Consider the following 19,898-nt stretch of genomic DNA (forward strand, 5'->3'; position numbering starts at 1 on the left):
GAAGAGCCATTTTTTGGTGGGGTGGACTTGAGTGTGATCTTAAGTTTGTGTAAATATCAACTGTTAAAAAGTTGGACTGACTTTGAATTTTTAGTAATGGTAAAAGACAAGTTCCTGGTACACGACAGTAATTGGAAGCTCAACAATTTCCAGGGACTTCTTGACTCGCAAACAGAATTTCTTTGGTAAGCAAGGTGGTTAAGTAAGTCACATCCAATTTTGCAACGTTTTGTTGTTAAGCAACATTTATTTCGCTACTTGCTAAGTGAAACATTTGCTCCATTTTGCAACCTTTCTTGCCACAGTTGTTAAATGAATCACTGCACTTTTAGTAACACAGTTGTTAAGTGAATCTTGCTTCCTCATTGATTTTGCTGGTCAGAAGGTCACAAAAAGGGGATCCCATGACCCCGGGACATTGCAACCATCATAAATGGGGATGCTGCAAGGGTCACAACTGAAAAATGGCCCTAAGTCGGTTTTTCAGAGCCCTTGTAACTTGGAATGGTCACTAAATGAACACTTGTAAGTCGAGGACTATCTGCGCTACTCTATGGTCTCCCGGGCACAAGCTGTGAGTTCATAGAGTTAAAAATAGTGTAAAGTTCGACAGACTTCCGAGTCCCATTTTGCACTTCGTAGTACACGAGTAAGCAGTGCTCACCATGGAGATGCCGAAGGATAGAGCGGCTATCCTCGATCAACTAGAGACCGAGAGACGGTTTCCGGTCTCCTCCCCTCGCGCGTCGATCTCCACGGCAACGGCAAGCGTCGCGTGGTCGATGGCGTCAGCAGCGCGCCGGAGCTTCCGGGAACCTCCGCTGCTGCTTTCCCGGGGGGCTCGCGCGGCCTGCGGTTGTCATGGAGCCCGAGCCCAAGGGCGGCTACGTGCTGAGCAGCCTCGCCGAGGTGGTGGAGCGGATCCTCGGTTTCCTGCCCACCAAGGCGCTCCTGCGGGCGGCCTGGTGAGCAGCCCGAGGGCCGCTGGGTGGCAAGGGCGCGAAGGGGCCCGGAGGAGCCGGCCCTCCAATGGGGGAGGGGGAGGGGGCCGGTGGTCGTAGCCACGGAGGGAAGGGGCGAGCGGGCAGGGGAAGGTGAGAGAATGGCGGTCGCAGCGGAGGCGGGCAGAAGTCCGAAGGGAGCAGCTGACGTCCCTGGGCGGGGGGCTTCAGAGGAGGAGGAGGGTCCCGCCGGCTGCAGTTGCCCCCCTCCCCCCAAATACAGTAGGATTGCTCAAGTTTGGCCTGGCTGTGCTCGCTTTGCGACTTGGAGGCTGGACACACGAACAAGCATCATCTGTCTCATCTATGATGAGATGATAAATGAGAAAGATGATACATAAATAGATGTAGATTCTACATCTATTTATGTATCATCTTTCTCATTTATCATCTCTCCCATCTTCTCATCTGCCTGTATCATTTGTCTCATGTGTCATCTATATGTATCCATCTATCATGTCTCATCTGTGTTGTCTATATCATCTGCCTCACGTATCTGTCATCTGTATCTATCTGTCATCTGTCTCAGTTATCATCTGTCTCATCTGTCATCTATATCCATATCATCTGTCTCATGTGCCTATAATTATCTCTATCTACCTCCCTGCCTACCTATCTGTCATCAAATTTATCTATCCATCCACCTACCCAGTGTGGCAAACCTACCCAATACTCCTGCCTCCTCTTTTCCACATAGCCATAATTCACTGAGGTAGGTGGACAGAGGCAGAGGGACTGGTCCAAAGATGCCCATTGTAGAAAGCAAGGAAAAATCACTTTGTCGGACTTGGCAGATCTGTTACGATAGCCATTCTGAAAACCAAGTAGTTTTACATTTCCTGTAGAGTTGATTTCCTGGTCTGATCTGGAGGCTGACACTTGAACTGAGACCGGCCAAAGTCTCAGCCAGCTTCCCTGCCTAAAGAAAGACTAGGACTTACAGTCTGCTGTACTGGCTGTAAGAGCCACCAAAAAGTGGCACAGGAACACTCCAGCCACGTGAAGTTTAAAATAGTTGAGAATGGTGTATAGATTTGCAGCCAAAGAATGTGGATTAGCTGGAGGAGGGCTAAGACAGAGTTAAAATGGAGGCCCCCATTCCCACTCCAATTCTCAGGAGTTGTCTGTCCTAAGGACGTAGTCATGTGTGGCCTTGAATGCTCTCCATTGTGGCCTGGGAGTAATAGATATCTCTGTTACAGTGTGTGCCAGCTGTGGCGGGAGTGTTCCCGCAGAATCCTGCGAACGCAGCAGAGCATCACCTGGGTCTCTGCCCTGGGACCAGGCCCATCCAATACCCATGTCCTGGTTCACGTGTTAGCTGAAGACATTGAGGTAAGCGATTTGGACAGATTGACAGAAGCAGGTCCTTCGGCTGTTCTTGTTGAGGTTCATTCTCTAAATCAGCATCTCTCAACCCTCGCAACATTACGTTGTTTGGACTTCAATTCCCAGAATTCTTCAGCCAACACATATAAGTATCCATGTTTACTTAGAAATTAGGCGGGAGTTCTTACTTTCCTGGTATTCTTAAGATTGCAACTCTGAATGAAACCTTATCTGTTTGCCAGGCTAGCTTTCCTATTTGTTAAATGATCACATATTGAATGTTTTTCTAAACAAAATAGTGATTGTTAAGAAACAATCTTGGACTGTAATTTCATCTTTTTTCAGTGGCTTAAGTCAAGAAGCAGCTAAATTTATTCAAGTTTTATTGGGTTCTAGGAGAAGAAATATCTGTAGCTCAGGCTGAACTGTGGAGTCTTTGGTGCTCTTTGAGCTTGGTTATTTTCTTCTGGACCAGGGGTCTGCAGCCTTGACAACTTTAAGATCTGTGCACTTCTGCTCCCAGAATTCTTCAGCCAGCATAGCTGGCTGAGGAATTCTGAGAGCTGAAGTCCTCAAAGTTGTCCTGGTTGCAGTCCCCTAGTTTAGACATTTCATTACCCAGTAAGTAACATCTGATGATCACCATCAGAGCACCAGCAACACCATAAGAACACTGATGATGTTACCTAGTTGGATAATGAAATGTCTGCAAGAAAACAAGCAAGCTTAGAAAGCACCAAGGGCCCCAGGTTGTATTTGGTGTTGTGCTTGTTTTTCCTGTGCAGGAGAAGTTCCTGATGTGCGTCCATCATGTTGTGTTTTGCTTTCACCTTACAGAAAGTTCAAGTCCTCCCTCAGACAGTGTTGTATATAATAGCAGACGCAGAGACGTTCAGTGAAAACAGAGAGTTTTGCGGCTACGGTCTGAAGAAAGGTAGGCGGCCAGCGAGACTGTCATTCCCTCGTCAATGAGGTGTCCTTTTAATCATTGATTTATACACGTGGGACAAGGGAACATTCTTCTGATTGGACGGTTTGGCTTCTGTAGATGAAATGGTAGCCTTGAGTGGAGCTCTCTGCTCTGTCGTGACTTGGTTAAACAACCTTAGTGAAGTAATGTATGGCAGTAACAAAGAGTGTTCATGTGGGTCTATAGATTTAGTTGATCTAAGTCACTGAACTTTTTTAATATGTTAGAATTTCTTGTTATTGGCCAGTTGCAGGAGCGCGAAAGTATACTGCTGGAAGAACCCTATAGAGCAGTATTTTTCAAACTTGGCAACTTTAAGGTATGGACTTCAACTCCCAGAATTCTGGGAATTCAGTTTTCTCAGAAGTCACGAGAGCTGGGGAATTCTGGAAGTTCAAGTCCACACCTCTCAAAGTTGCCAAATTTGGAAAGCACGTGAGGCAGGCTTGATCCGCTCCATGGATGACCTTGGGAGCGGGCAGTTGGGAAAGGTTGCCACTGCTGCTTTACAAACTCTTGACAACTTTCTACAAGGTAGCCTTACGAATTTTGAAACTAACAAGGTCTTTTTTGTCCATGCATTTGGAAAGATACAGTTAAGTTCCTGGAGGATAGGTTAGACGATGCAAACCACCCTTCCTTGCAACAAGCACAGATTGATAGCAGGGAATCTTTGCAGCTCAGGGTTGGAACAAGGGGTCCTTGTTGCTCTCTGAGGTTGGTGATTGTCTGGCATACGTTTCATTGCCCAAACTAGGTAAGGCCGTCAGTGCAAATACGAATCTCATTTTCTTTTCTTGTCACTTTGTTCCTGTTAGAAGCCTGCCCCAGTGACCCATGAATTATCCAAAACCCTATTCCTGAAAATTGTGAATACTTACCAATGATGGACGTGGGACTTTAGAGCAACTGTCCTTACTCCTAGGAATCTCCATGTTTACTGCAGCAGCTAAAATAGTTTGAAAAACTGGATGCTTCCCCCAAGGTTATTATTGGTCCCACAGGAACTTGGACTAACCATTTTTCGTTGTGATTATAGCACGGCGAAGATACAGTAAAGAAATTGCCGCTGCCCTGGAAAACTTGCTACCCACCCGCTGCCAAGTGCTTGGACTTGTGACCCCTGGAGTTGTCGGTAAGGAGAACCACCTCAACAAAATCAACTCCCTGAGTTCTTCCCTCGGTATGGCTATACATCCAAGCTGGTCTTTCCACCTGCTTCAAGGAAGCAGCATTCTGTAAAGTTAATTGCAAATAAATTTAGAATTTGGACTTCCGATTAGAATGGAAACCGTTCCCAGGTGCTCAGAAATCCTGGGGCCTAATAGATCCCCGGTTCTCTCTCAGGTTTGCCTCAAACGAACTGAAAGGACTGTAATTTTGAATGGCTTCGCATTCACAGTTGGTTTGGAGGGCTATCTGAAAACATCCCAAAGAATAATAGGAAGGAGGCTTCGGCCTTGAATTGCTTGGGCTCTGCTTTACGCCCCTTGTAGAAAACAGGAGCCTCTTTAAAAATGATGCGTGCAGCCTTGAAAAATGAGATTAGCCCCTAACTGCTCTGAACGTCGCTTTTCAGCTACTCCCAAAGGCTCTGGAAGCCATCGTCCCTTGGAGGTTGAAGAAGGAGAGGCCGGCTTCGCCCTGCTCTTCCCCAAAATCGATGGGGTGAAGATTCAGACCTTCCATTTCTTTAAAGACCTGAAGAGGCAGACCATTGATGAAGAACAGTTTGCTGAAACAGGCAAGCCAAAGCCGGGGCTGGTTTGAACTATTCAAACTCTTGCTATCTATTTGTTGTTGTTGTTGTTATTGTTGTTGTTGTTAGTTGTTGTTATTGTTGTTGTTGTTAGTTGTTGTTGTTATTATTATTGTTGTTGTTATTATTATTATTATTAAAAGCTCTCCCAGTGTGGGATTTTAATTCCCAGCCGTAGTTCACGAGATTGTAAAAGCTGCTACAGCTGACCCTCATAAGACGAACATGGGCTCAACGGGTGCGAGGTGGGAATCGCTTTGGAGATCTTTTTCATGGCTGTGTTGGCACGTTGCGATTTGTGATGTGATGTTTGGCTGAAAAGAACAGGAGAACCCTGAGTGATTCTTTGAACCGAATCGTATTTTCTAAGTCCACCCTCCCATCCTTTCCACGTTAATTTGATCTAGGGGTGAAGGCACCGGCAAACTCCTCATCCTGCCTTAGGATGCAAGGCAGTGGGTGACTTTCGGCCAACCACCAGGAGGCAGTGAGTTCTAATCCCGCCGTAGGCGTGAAAACCAGCTGGGTGACTTTAGGCCAGTCACTGGGAGTTCTAGTCCTGCCTTAGGCATAAAAGCTGACTGGGTGACCAGTCACTCTCTTTGAGCCCAATTCCTTTCACTGGGTTATTGTGGGGAAAGAGGAGGAGGAAGAAGGCGCATTAGATGTGTTTGTTGCCTCGAGTTCTTTATAAAAACAAGTAATAAAGGCGGGATACAAATAACATTTTTCCACCCTTAACCACCAGGCCTGACTAAGCCAGAGAGCAAAGATTCCTCCTCCAGAGCAAGAAACCTGAGCCAACTGGTTTGTTCTGCAACTTTGTGCACCTCCCTGCTAAACCGTAACTAGTTCCCGTAGTATTAAACAAGCTTTTTATAACGAGGGGGGAATGTAGCCCTCTTCTTTCCCCCTAGCCGTCTAAGCAAGCAAGTCTGTGTGATGTTTGACGCTTTCCTTGCTGGGCTCCCTGTATTCTGACATGCAAAAGGTTAAAACTGCAGGTTAGGTTTGCCCAATACAAAACAGGTGATTAGAGCCTTACCAAAACACACACACACACACACACACACACACACACACACACACAAAACCCCTCCAGGATTGCGTACCAAACAGGTCAGAAATTTGCTGGAGGGCTGTTATGTTATTCTCTGGTGGGAATCTCTTCTTTTGATACCTGCCAGGCTGCTCTGTCCCTTTAGGAAAAGTAGGTCAGAAAAGGTAAACAGATGCAGCTCGTAAAACTAAACGGCGCGTGTGACATTTGGCATCTTGTTGTTATTATCAGCAGAAAGCCAGAGATGCAATATTTCTCTCCTCTCTCCTTTTTTACTCTCATCAGGCCTTAAGAACAACCCCGATCTCAGGGCCGTGCTCCTCTTCGGATACAACACCTGGAAGTCGGGATCGACACGGTTTCTCCGCCAGATTGTCAATCGCTTGAATGAAAAAAGCATCATCCTAGCGGGCGGATACGTAGAGAACATCACATCCCTGACTTCAGAGAAGTGGGTATCAGCCAGGGCAGGGGTAGGCAACCTTGGCTCTTTTATGGCTCGTGGACTTCATCTCCCAGAATTCCTGAGCCAGCATGGCAGAACTATGGCCCTTTCATGACATGCGGACTTCAACTCCCAGAATTCCTGAGCCAGCATGGCAGAACTATGGCCCTTTCATGACATGCGGACTTCAACTCCCAGAATTCCTGAGCTAGAATGGCTGGCTCAGGAATTCTGGGAGTTGAAGTCCACGAGCCATAAAAGAGCCAAGATTGTCTACCCCTGGGCCAGGGGATCCTCCACGGCCTTGTTTTGATAAGCTTCAGATGTTACAGGGAGTCCTCCTCTTACAGATCCCAGATGAGCCCAAAGTGTCTGTTGCAAAGCAAAATGGTCGTTAAGGGACTTTTTGCCCCATTTTGCGACCTTTCTTGCCACGGTTGTTAAGTGAATCGCTGCAGTTAAGTTAGTAACCTGATTGTTAAGTGGATCTGGCTTCCCCCCGTTGACTTTGCTTGTCAGAAGGTCGCAAAAGGGGATCACGTGACCCCAGGACGCTGCGACCGTCATAAATATGAACCCGTTGCCAAGTATCTGAATTTTGATTATGCAATGGTCATAAGTGTGGAGATTGGTCATAAATCACTTATGTACTTCGAACGGTCACTAAATGAACAGATGTAAGTCGAGGACTCTGCATGCTTCAGTGAGATTAGCTTTTATCTGTTTCTGAAAATCTCAGCTTCTCTGTTGTTAGAACCCGATAAAGTTGTTTTAAGTTAAGAAAAGCTATGTTGGATCAGGCCTTCCGGCTCACCATCATGGCCGGGTGCAGCCTTCCGCAATCATGTGACTGCAATTTGAGGACCCAGATTGTTGGGGGCAATAAGCTGACTTTGTAATAATGCCGCTTGGGGTGTGTGTGTGTGTGTGAAAGCCCTAATAAGCAGGCATATACATAGAATGAAGGCTACTGCTAAGCTTGTAAGCCGCCCTGAGTCTTCGGAGAAGGGCGGGATATAAATGGAATTAAAATTAAAAAAAATTGCCATGTTTTTTGCTGGCTTCCAGCTCTGTTTTGTCTAGTTTCTGGCCAAAACCCCCCCACCCACCCATAAGAATACATTGATTTGCTTAATGGCAAACGGCATATGCTGGATGACGATCACCACGTTCGCTTAACAACTGCCACAAAAAAAGTCATAAAATTGGGTCCAGTCACATGAGTGCCTTAATGACTGTTGTGACGTAACAAAGGAAAATCCAAGCTCCGTTACGGATGTAAATCAAGGACTACTTGTCTATCTTCATGTCTTTATTTCCTTTTCAAGCACCGAAACAATCGGCACAGGATGCCTGAAAAGTTTTTCCTGCTTCGGGGTCAGTCACTTTCATTCGAGTCTTACCTTAAGAGAAGCAGAGGGATTTCTGTAACTGCTCATACAGCCTGCCACTTTTAAAATGCTTCGTGTTCTGCCAAGTTATCTCCTTGGTTTGTCTAAAATTAGAAGCGCTAATGATGTGTGTGTTACATCCCTTTTGTCATCTTTATTCTCTTCTCCCCCCCCTCTTCCCCCGTTTCCACCTCTCTCCTTACCTTATTTGAGTTATTTCCTTTATGGAAGTTAGAAGACACACTTGCTCTGGAGCTCACTAGCCCTTCAGGTTTTAACCAGCTTCTGGTTAAGAGGCTAATTTTATTTTATTTTATTTTTTAAAAAAGCAAGAAGCTTGAGATTTTCAGAATTTGGACCTCTCAATGCCTTTGGAGAATTTTGTCAGGGAAAGTGGGCAGGTCGATTTCGCCGCTGTTCCTCAGTTTTGTCTTGGGAGAAATTGGAGGCCTGTGGTTTCGGAGGCCTAAAAGGCACATTTGGGAGCTAAGCGTGGCATATGGTTCAGGTAGTCCTCGACTCACGATCACGACTGGGGCCATCACTAACGGAGGCAGTTGTTCAGTGAGTCGCACCCAGTTTTACAAGCCTGTTTGCTGTGGACATTAAGCGAATCACACCGTCGTTAAGTGAACCTGGCTTCTCCCCTTGACTCTGCTCGTCGTAAGCGGGTTGGGAAGCTCACAAGGGGCAAATCCCCGGACCCAGCAACTCTCCAAAATACATGGCAGTTGCCAAGCGCCCAAATATTGATCATGCAACTGCGGGGATGCTGTGCCAATGGTTAAGGGGGAGCGCTGGTCATAAGTCACTTCTTGAACAGTCTCTAAATGAGTGATTGTAAGTCGAGGACTACCTGCATTGCTTGGCATCGCTTGTGAGCGATGTTGCATTGCGAACCACCAGCTTCTGACTCTGTCTCCCCGCACACACACCTCTCTTTCAGGAACGACCAGCCCGCCGAGTTGTGTGGCGTGGTGGGCCTGGCTTTCAGCGGTCCCCAGATCCGGTGCGCCTCCGTGCTGCTGGATCAAGACGTGACGGACGAAAAGTCGGCCGAAGCGGCCATGCAGCGCCTCAAGGCGGCCAACCTTCCCGAGCACCACAGCCTGGCCTTCATGTTCGCCTGCGTGGGGAGGGGCCACCAGTTTTACAAAAGCAAACCCAACCTGGAAGCTGACGCTTTCCGAAAGTACTTCCCGAACGTGCCCCTGTTCGGCTTTTTCGGACACGGGGAGATCGGATGCGATCGGATCGTGACGGGGAATTTTGTCCTCCGGGAATGCAACGAGACCAAGGATGACCTCCTGCACGGTTACACCACGGTCGTGACGCTTCTGCACCTCGGTTCGGCTAAAGCCGGTCAAGCTTAGAATCTCTCTCTCTTTTTTTTCCTTTTGTTTTTGCAATTATTTGCATTAATTGTGCGAAACGTGCCGTTCTGGGGACACTTCAGAGTGCCTCCTAAAAACAGACTTTAGGGGAAGAAAAGAAGATTTTTATACCCCGTTTCTGAAACCGAAAGTCTTTCCTCTTTACGGTAGATTTTTACTTCATTCCAGTAGTTGCAGATAATGGCGGTTAGCATCACTGGTGCTTTCATTCTTTTAGTGGATTACTGAACAAATCAGCCTCTGAACTAAGCCTGTCTTAAGCTGTGACTATCTTTTATTCTTTGTCTCTGGAAGTGCAAACCTCCCGGTCTGAACTCTTTCAGTCACCTGTTAAGGTAAGGTGGCAAAGTAGCCATAGAAGCCCAGTCAAATTTGAAGCCATGTTTGCATTGAACATTCATCATTTCGGTCCAGAGAGGATTGGGTGGTCTGGATTCTCGGGCTTATCTTGATAAAACCTTGCAAGTGGGGCATTCTTGTTCGCTAGTTAGTTTGCATTATAAATTGTACTAGTTGCCTGCTTCTTAATTACTTTGATCATAGAAAAATATTCCCTGGGGATTTCTCAGGTCTTAAATACATGAAGGAACCACAAGATTTGTCTGATATCGTTTGGATTCTACCGTTGAGGGGTTCTGAAGATGAATTTTCGGGACCTGGAGCTGTCTAAATAGCAACAGTCATTTAAAGCATAGACTAATATGGTTTCCTTCCTGAGCAGACGTGTGCAAACCCCCCCCCCCCACCCCCAACCCCACTGCTTTTATCAGTGTAGGAAAGTTGAATGGCAGCAGAATTATATGATTGCAAGATGTTAACCTGATATTCAGCTTTCTCTCTGACATTAAAGCAACTGAAGATATTTATGATTTGACTTAATGTCCTAGGGCTGTACTGGGGAAGTCGGGCAAATGTAAATAAGGTAACAGAAAATTAAATATACGATTTTTCTCTAAACTGCAAGTTATATTCTTTCTGTCTTCCTCCCAAAGCAGACTGCCAAGAGGTTTTGAGTGTTGTGTTTTCTCCTCACCAAAATGTGCTTGTGTTTTCCATGAAAAATTGGACACCGCGATGCAAGAAAATACCATTTTCTCTGTGGATGCATGCGTCCACATGATGTATTTTGGGAGTCATTGCAGACTTGGCTGCTTTTAATGCCTAGAAGAAACACAGTTTGCAGGACTAGCTTTTGATGACCTACTTAATCATGCAGCTGTTCGTGCTGGTTTTGAATAAATGAAGGATGGTAAACCTGTCTGTTAAAGTTGTCATTGAGGTGTGCCGGGCACACCAGAGTAATTTGGTTGCTTAAAAAATGTCTCCTGAATTGAGACTGATTCTGGAGAATTTTGTAGATGGTCAAAACAGTTTTCTGAGTAAATTTACTGGGTAATGTAAAAACAAGTTCAGTTTTGGAATTTAATGCAAAGATGAAATTATGCTAGAAACAAATCCATTTGCAGCCAATAGTAGCTCCCCCCCCCCAGTTCTGCAGGTCTGTGGTTGCCATCCTCTCAAATGAGAAGGTGTGCAAGAAGATAAAGAAGCCTGTGGAGTAATTGATGGCTTCATGAGTAAGAAGAACAAAAGATTTGTGGAACTTTACAGAGCTACCTATACTTTTATGTTAATTGGTTAGATTTTTTCCCCCCTCAGCTTTCTTCCAACTCTTTTCTGAAACAAACCTTGTGAGTAAACTGGACTCAGAGAAAGTTACCACCCCCCAGGACCGAGGTGGGCCGGAACCCGAGCCTCCCTAATCCTCCTCCTTAACTATTACTCTACTCTGGCTTGGTCAGATATTATTTCTTAATTAGTTAAGTTTTATAACCAACTGATAAACACGTGAATGGATTTTAAACACAGATTATTTTGAGAGACCCCAGACACCAGTCTTTGGAGAGAAAAGGATAAACTTTATTTACAAATGGAAATGTTTCAAACAAAAGGGGGGGGGAAGGAATACAGTGACTATATCATGACTCCAAAAAGGCTCATCAGATATCACCGTTGTAAGTTGTGGAAACCTTTACATAAAATGGCTCTCATTTTGTTCGCTAAGCTTGCTCCTGACATGCAAAGTCCATTGCAGGATACTAAAGCACAAAGTTGATTTTACCTTCAATAAAAATGGATGGAAGGGATCCAACAGCTTTCCAATACTTCCTGCTAATGTTCGGAAATACTTTAAAAGCATTTTGTCTATTTTAATTACTGAGGATGCAGTTGACTCTGATTTCGCTCTTAGCATCTTCATATACCTCTGACCTCCTCTGTCTGGGAACAGTAAGAACATAAGCTGTGCATATTTCTGCATATATATTTGGTCCTGTGAATCACGTTCTTCTTTCAGAGTATCTGGGAACGCTGATACCAATTCCTGAAAATCACAGAAGACAGTGGCTTTATTAGATTTTTAAAAAAATGTCAAATTACATATTATCTTTCCCATCATTTCTGTCGAGACAGCTTGCAAAGGTATTAAACTAGCACACCGATGTGTACCCACAGGAATTAATTAAGCACATCAGAAATGAGGAACTGAACATTCTCCAGAATACAGTGAGGAGTTTTAACTCGTTCATTCATCTGCTTATCCTATGAATCCGCTTTGAAGATCTCATTTAATTATTATGTGTCGCTTTGTTCAGGGAGGAAAAAAAAGACACTTCCTGGCATTTACTTAGCAGTATTTATTTTGGGGTCCGTCTGGAATTCTTTAACATTTGTTCTTCATCAGGTAACATTTTTGTTTGTCCCCGAGACAATAGTGGGCAGCATTTTGCGAAAAGGATCTTGGTGGATCACAATGGACCGTGAACCAACCATGTAAGGCAGCTACAGAAAAGACAGGATAGCGCTTGCATCATCAACAGAAGTATAGATTGCATAGGCTGCACTCTCCCTAGAACACAGCATCACTTTGGGGCTCTGGAGACCGAAACATTTTTAGACAGTATGTAAAAAATGAGAGGCACCTGAAAGGAGAAAATGTATCAGTTCCCACTTTTCCTGATAATTTATTTTTACGTTTATATTTATTTTATTTTTTAATCCCATTTATATCCCGCCCTTCTCCGAAGACTCAGGGCGGCTTACAATCTAAAGCACAAACCAATGTGCTTAGCAGTAGCCTTCATTCTATGTATATGCCTGCTTATTAGGGCTTTCGGCCCCCGCCAAGCGGCATTATTACAAAGTCAGCTTATTGCCCCCAACAATCTGGGTCCTCATTTTACCTACCTCGGAAAGATGGAAGGCTGAGTCAACCTATGTGCGCACAGATAAAATTCTCGTCCCTGCCCATTCCCCTTTCATAAATTAAAAGAACCCTTTGTGCAAATAAATATAGGCCAATGTGATGCACTCATAATTTTTGGCAAAGCAGATTGCATTATTTAACTCTGCTTAAATAGGCGTCTAGAAACATTCACACCTTCGTTCTCACTGTAAGTTTTTGTAGCAAGCCAAAATTATTGGACACTGCCTAAGCAGACATTCCCATTTTTTCCCCTTGATCAGGATAATGATGTATTAGAATCTTGTGATCTTGTTGCTTTTGTACAAAAATACCCTCCCATAATAAAAAAATGAAAAAGTTGGGAAAGTATGAAAAATTCAAGAGAAGAGGTACACGTAACATGTCAGAGTTCTCTGGGGGAGCCCCTCCTCCTTTGAAACGGGATCCTAAATATAACTGGCCTGGCAAATTTTTAATTAGCACAATAGTTGCCCGTCCTCTTACCATATCCTCCAATGGGGTTTCAGCTTTTCCACTTCTGCTTCTCTTGCAGCTGCTCCATAATTTCTTCTTTGGGTTTCTTTATTCGGTTATTTCTGAAAAGACAGCCTTTCCATCAGATCCACAGGGCGATCTTTTATGGGGTGTGCGTATTGAATTGCGGGTTGGGGTCTGCAGCGGTCCAGGACTTGGGATGGGGGCTTGGGTTGTATGACTGTCAAGCACAGGAAATCAGTTCGAATAAATAGAGGTTTACCGCAAGCTTAAGCTCTTGACAAGAATCTGAACTACTAACAGTCAAAGCAAATTGGCGGCAAATAAGAGTCAAAGGAATTCAAGGTGGGCTGGATTGAGATCTCTTGTGGGCACAAAGGGATTCGAGACTGATGACGCGCTTGGTCCCTCCCTCCCTCGGGCTCAGCCTGCTCTTCTACAGTGACTTTGCTTATGCTAGAGGGGTTTAGGCTTCCTTTCAGGCTTGACTCCACTTCCTGTTTCAAAAATGGGAGCGGGGAAACGATCCATTCTCTCAGTCACTTTGGGTAGCCAGATGAACGGCAGATAAACGTTCGTAAATAAATCAGGGCTGATAATGATGATTCAACTGCTGGCGACTACAAAAGTGTGCATTTAGAGCAGGGGCCTGCAACCTTGGCCACTTTTAAGACCTGTGGACTTCGACTCCCAGAATTCCCCAGCCAGCATAGCTTGCATTAGATTTGTCCTTGAAACTGGCATAGCTGGCGGGGGGGATTCTGGGAGTCGAAGTCCACAAGTCTTAAAAGTGGCCAGGGCTGGACGCCCCTGATTTAAAGGCTGCAGGCAGCTTCCCTACTCCCTTATTTCCCACACACACACACCTCTTTGCACCTGAGCAGTACTCACTGTTGCAAGCATCGCTGCCGTTTCCCTCAATCAGGTGTTCACCGCGCTCCAGGGCGGTGGCCCGGGGAATCTGGCCTTTCCTGGCAAGAAGGGATAAAGGGAGTGAGGCAGCAGAGAGACAGAAGGTGGATAATCCGAGGATGCCGAGGGGTTTTAGCTTCCCCTCTCCCACTCCTCAATGGAAGTGGCTTAAAGCTATAAATGGCCTGAAACGGAGTCAAAGACTTAGTTGCTGGCGCTTTTTGTGCGAGCCTTTCTCAACTAAATGCTCTTATGAACGGGGGTCCTCTCGGGACGATGCAGCTTGCCTCGTTAGAAAATGAGGGCCAGCATCCTATGACTCAGCTTTATACGGATTTTCTGAGGGTTTTTTTCTTTTTCTTTTTTCTTTTTTTAGCCGAGGAACAAAAGCCGCACGGACAGATTGTGAATCAAGTGCCCACAAATACACTATTATCTCACAGTAGTAGAGCTTATCTGAGAATGAAATAGTCCGAGCTACTTTTTAGAAACAGACATGGTCTGGTCAGTATTAAAGAGCAATGGCATGTACATTAAGTATTTGATTCCAGAATGGGAACCTTGATTCCGGCCCTTAAAACAGCCTGAATCTCTTTGGGTCAATACCTAATTTCAGCTGCTTTACCTGCAAAGGAAAAAAATTGCTCCAGCTACCAGGAAGCTCAGAACAACGACCGAAGCCAACACAGCTACAAACAGTTCTCCCCTTGAATGACTCTTGATGCTCGGGAGCAAAATTGCTTCACAACGAGCTCCTGTGTAGTTGTCAACACACCTGGCAACAAAGAGGAGTGAGTTTGTGAACTGAAATGAAGCCACCTTTTTTTTCCAGATTGATCTATGCTCTCGCTCCCTCTTAGCTTCCTCCGTCATCTCCAATACCATGAGCGTTAAAGCGACAAATAAGGAATTGTGGAAAGTGTACTTTATGCAGCGCAGGTACGTGACTGTAGTTCCCTGTTTTGTCGTTTATTTGATTCACACTCTGTTCTGCAAGAATTGGAAGGCAGCGTGCCTGCTATTCCTTCCTCCTGTTTTATCATCCCTGAGGAACTAGAGACGTGTTTGTCACCCTTGGCAACTTGAAGACAAACAAAGTCCCAGAATGCCCCAGCCAACGTGCATGGACTTCAATACTCCTGGATGCTGTTTGGGGCGTTCTGGGACCTGAAGTCCATATGTCTTCCAATTGCCAGAGTTGATAATCGCTGAGTTACAGACAGTCCTAAATTTGCCTGGCTGAAAATGTTATGTCTGTCCTTTCATTTTTTGCATGGGGGCTGTTTTGAGGAGACCCAACAATCTTGGAATCTGGGAAAGGGGGTCCAGCAAAGCTGCATGTGACATGATGTCACCATGCAGATGAAGTTACAATGCAGGTGAGGTCTGCTTCTTATGGACACCTACGCATGCACCTATGCATGCCATGTGCAGGTTCGGTGTCTGAAAACATAAATCTCCACTACGTAAGGAAACGTTGACGTGCAAATCTAACAAAAGATTCCGGCTACTAAGAAGGATTGAAAAATCTGAATAATAAAACAACCCAGTGCTGGCAACTGGGGGAAATATCTGAATCAGCAAATCATGGGATATGAGAGATTGAGGCAAAATTACACTATTGGAGAATCAGACTTCAAAAGAAGCTTGCAATTGCTAGGTTTGAACAACATGGCCACTAAAATTGCACCCCAACCAGAATGAAGGCCGTTTCAAGGAGGCTGACAAAAATTGAGGCTTTTATTCTATCAAAGGAAGGGGAAAGACTGATTGCGGAATTTCCACTGAATTATGACATGAAATGAGAAGAGGTTAAGACCTTTGAAAGATCCCCTAACAGCATTTGTAATTACAATGTGCACTGCAACGTAATCTTAGATCTATCTGTAATGGATTAATATGCACGGAATTCCCAGAACTGAATGTTAAATTGTCCCCTGCAATTAAGTCTGCTTCATGATTCCACTTTCCATTTGTTGCAGGGGAGATTTCAGGGACATGAGAACGTCCTATTTTCACTCTGGCCTAACAGATACTAGCCGGATCATATATATATGTTTTGTAGGCTAATCCGTCTTTTAGGAAAGAAAAGCTATGTGTTAAAATTTTGTAGGTAATGAGTAAAAATGGAGGTACGCTTTGGCCCCGGATGCTGCTTTGTAAATCAAGCGGGTTGCATGTAAGCAGGAGGAGAGGGCAAGAAGGAAGACGCAAAAGAGTTCCCTATTTATAGAGACCTTTTTACAGTATATCTAACAACAAATTAGCCCCTGAGCTATTTGGAAGTAAAAGGTTATTGGAATAACAAAGTACAGGTAGTACTCAACTTGCAACAGTTCAAAGTGACCGTTCAAAGTTGCGAGCGTTTTTCACACAACCGTTGCAGCCTCCCCGTGGTCTCGTGATCAAAATTCAGATGCTTGGCAACTGGTTCATATTTACGACGGTCGCAGTGTCCCTGGGTTCATGTCATAAAACTTTTGCGACCTTCTGACAAGCAAGGGGGATCCAGATTCGCTTAGCAGCCGTCTGGCTGCCTTGAGAAATGCCGTGATTTACTTAACAACTGAGGCAAGAAAAGTTGCAAAATGGGGCAAAACTCACTGAACAAATGTTTCACTTAGCCACATAAATTTTGGGCTGGAATGCAGTCGTCACCTGAGGACCACCTGTGCACAGATAACACGTATTGAGGGCTGAGGTACTTGCCTTTTACTATCTGTGGGATTTGCTACTGTGCTGATTTTTAAAAAGCCTCTCTTTTCATTGAGGAAATATGTCCTCTTTCGCCGAAATGCCCACTTTGACCATAAAGTGCAATAACTGTTTAGTGCTGAAAAGTAAACGGGAATGATCGATTTCCATCCTGTGCTTGCTTATTTATTCAAAAGAATGGTGTAATCCTGGGCACACACATCCGCTTGGTTACGTAAGGTTTTTCTTGCGTCACAAGTCTCTGAAATGATCTGATTTAGGCAACGCCTCTAATATGGTATCCCTTTTCCCGCTGCGACCTGTCAGTCTTACAATTAGGCCAATATTGCTTGGAATTTCCTATTGCTCTCTCTCATTCTCTCCAGGGACTTCCCGGAGGCTTCGTGCCTGGGAAATTAGCTGATGCAGAGGCTCTGTAAGACTTGCCTTAAACAAGCACTTTTGTGGCCGGGTATCACATTTTTCAAGTTCAATAAAAACACAACACCGGGTCGAATCAGCAAGGGCAGCTCTAAAAGCAAGGGGCGGGGTGGGGGAGTATTTCTGCCTTTCAAAAACCCTGGCTTTCAGCTAATGCCGCTGGGGGGGGGCGAAAGCCCTAATAAGCAGGTATATACATAGGATGAAGGCTATTGCTACGCACATTGTGCTTTAGATTGTAAGCCGCCCTGAGTCTTCGGAGAAGGGCGGGATATAAATGGGATTAAAAATTTTTTTAAAAAAATTAAATTAATGCACCAGCCAGGGGGTGAACTGTACGGTTTTGGAAAAGTGAGCGCCTTAAACCGGAATTGTCCATCATTTAGCCTACCTGCAAAAAGGATTGGAAGCAGTAGGTATGGTATAACAGATGCCACCATTCAAACAGAAAGATCCGTAACTGCTGCCACAGAGTTCTTCATGATCTAAAATGGGGGGGAAAAACAAAACCTCTAGACTTAATGCGGCTTTGGGGTTTTTTTTGTTTTTTTTTTTTTTTGCATAAGTAACCCTCGGTGAGATAGAAGAAAAAATACAAGGAAAGGATTTGCAATTAATGCAAAGAGTTTTCCTAGGAAAGCTTGAAGCTTTCATACACCGGTAGTCCTTGAGCAACTTACAGCCATTTGTTTAATGAAGTTATACCACAGCACTGGGGGGAAAAACGACTTACAGCCGGTTCTCACCCTTATGACTGCTGCAGCATCCCTGTGGTCACATGATTAAAATTAAAACCAGCATGTATTTACAAGAGTTGCAGTGTCCCAGCATCATACGATCGCCATTTGTAGGGTGGTTTTTGATCATCCAAGTCAATTGTGGGGCTTGGATTCACATACCAGCAAAAAAGGTCATAAAACAGGCATTTTTAATGGCTTGTTTATTTCTTAAATTTATATGTCGCCCATCTCACACAGTTACACCAACTCTGGATGGCTCACAATATGATTAACAACCGCATCACTTAACGACAGAAGTTCTGATCCCAAATATAGTCTGAACAGAACAGAACAGAACAGAACAGAACAGAACAGAACAGAACAGAACAGAATAGAATAGAATAGAATAGAATAGAATAGAATAGAATAGAATAGAATAGAATAGAATGGATCAGATTGTAGAATGGAATGGAATGGAATAGAATAGAATAGAATAAAATAATAGAATAGAATCTACTTGGAAGGGACCTTGCAGGTCTTCTTGTCCAACCCCCTGCTCAGCTGAGAAATACATGTATATTGATTTTCCTAACATTCTCCAATCTATAGATTGACAGCCCATGTGGAGTTGATCAAGTCCAGTCTCAGCCATAGAGTTTCACACATTTTCTCTATTTTTTTCAACCCAACTACTCCAGGATATGGTTGCGATGAGGAAAAATAAGTTGTGGAAATGCCATGTATGCCACCTTGAGCTCCTCAGGAAAAGTTGGATAGATTTACATCTATAAATAACAAGCTGTCGTCTGAATGAAGGTCCCACATCCCCTCTGAGATCAGGAAGAAAAAGGGGTGGGAATGAAAAGGTTTTTAGGTGACAGCTTCTTCAGAAATCAGATTTCTGTCAACCAATTTGTTTACAATAAATATCACTGGATAAAAGAAAATGTCTGCCTGGGAATATCCTATACAACTATATGCAACAGACATATAAGGAGAGCTGGCTGGATGACTTTGGGCCAGTCACTTTCTCTCAGCCCTAGGAAGGAGGCAATGGCATGTCTGAAAAACCTGACCAAGAAAACTGCACAGTCTTCTCCAGGCAGCCTCCAAGAATCAGACATGAACAGAAAAAATAATAATAACAACCGTATCTATTGCTCTGAGTAAATGTTTTGCCCAAAGTCATCTAACATTTCTCAAATATTATTTTGTTATTTTGAAACATTAAAGCTGTCTCCATGAAAACGGAGCATCACGTGGGGCAGAAAGTGGTGTTATCTTCCGCATTAGGTGTGAGAGTCATTGCTATTTCTACCCTCCCTGAAAATGGGGCCATAAAATGGGGCCATAAATGTCTTTATTTGGAAGCAGGGAACATGCAAACTGTGGAGACTCTTGGGCCGTTTCCACTTGCCCAAATTCTGAAAAGCAAAGCTAATTCGGAGCCTGACATTTTCACTGCTCTCTACCACGCTCTCTCTAGTAAAAATGGGGGTGGGGGTGTTCTTCATGGCAGCTCCCCCTGAGATCTTCCATCCTGGCTGTTACACCACAGCTCAGGAGGGAGCTGTGCCAGTAGGGTGGCGAACAGCCCTCTAATTCTCTGCATCAATACGTTTGGTTTATAGACTCATTACCTGACCAGCTGGTTTATCCAGTACTGCTCGTTGCTAACAAATTAAACTCAACCAACCAGAATTTCTGTTTTTACTCTGAAGACTTTGCTTGGCGAAGACGTTTGCTTCAGGTTTTTAGAGAAGAAAAAGGACAAGAGACTCGATTATGCCAGAAGTTTGTGTTTTGGACACGACAGATCTAAGACAGCAACCTGTGTGTCCAGATCAAAAGGTGTTAAAATAACAAAAGGAATGGTTTACAAGCTAGTGACCCACTAGAGATAATGCCTAGGATTAACATCTCCCATAAATAGAAAGCTAGAGTGTCTTAGCAAATATCCCAACATATGAGGAGTAAAATAGGATTCTGCAGAACCCCAGATCATACTTGCCAAAGGACAAAGCGATCCTGTCTTCTCGAATTA

At 44.4% G+C, this 19,898-nt stretch overlaps 2 protein-coding genes across 2 annotated transcripts in view; one reads left to right on the plus strand and one right to left on the minus strand.

The window, feature by feature from the left end:
• Positions 1–793: 793 nt before the first annotated feature.
• On the plus strand, positions 794–10,611 carry FBXO22 (F-box protein 22). The gene is made up of 8 exons (XM_083371249.1): positions 794–965; positions 2,204–2,336; positions 3,168–3,264; positions 4,340–4,435; positions 4,880–5,044; positions 6,405–6,570; positions 8,902–9,684; positions 10,345–10,611. Exons 1-7 carry the CDS (start codon positions 862–864, stop codon positions 9,326–9,328), a joined length of 1,188 nt encoding a protein of 395 aa, XP_083227375.1. The 5' UTR covers positions 794–861; the 3' UTR covers positions 9,329–9,684; positions 10,345–10,611.
• A 1,023-nt stretch (positions 10,612–11,634) lies between these two features.
• NRG4 (neuregulin 4) overlaps positions 11,635–19,898 on the minus strand; it is a 32,663-nt gene continuing 24,399 nt past the window's right edge. The window contains exons 5-9 of the mRNA XM_083371250.1: positions 17,527–17,620; positions 14,626–14,775; positions 13,980–14,059; positions 13,098–13,189; positions 11,635–11,732 (exon numbers count right to left, since the gene is read on the minus strand). Of these exons, the coding sequence (XP_083227376.1) occupies positions 13,176–13,189; positions 13,980–14,059; positions 14,626–14,775; positions 17,527–17,620 (338 nt within the window). The 3' untranslated portion in view covers positions 11,635–11,732; positions 13,098–13,175. The remainder of the gene's footprint in view (positions 11,733–13,097; positions 13,190–13,979; positions 14,060–14,625; positions 14,776–17,526; positions 17,621–19,898) is intronic.

Source organism: Vipera ursinii (genome assembly GCF_947247035.1).
Source record: "Vipera ursinii genome assembly, chromosome: 11".
In the NCBI taxonomy this organism is placed as follows: domain Eukaryota; kingdom Metazoa; phylum Chordata; class Lepidosauria; order Squamata; family Viperidae; genus Vipera; species Vipera ursinii.

Excerpts from the sequence above, each read along its gene's own strand:
- FBXO22 (XM_083371249.1), top strand. The coding sequence starts at position 862 with ATGGAGCCCGAGCCCAAGGGCGGCTACGTGCTGAGCAGCCTCGCCGAG. Across the intron at positions 2,337-3,167 it reads TGTTAGCTGAAGACATTGAG|AAAGTTCAAGTCCTCCCTCA; the intron begins GTAAGCGATTTG and ends TTCACCTTACAG. Across the intron at positions 3,265-4,339 it reads CGGCTACGGTCTGAAGAAAG|CACGGCGAAGATACAGTAAA; the intron begins GTAGGCGGCCAG and ends TTGTGATTATAG.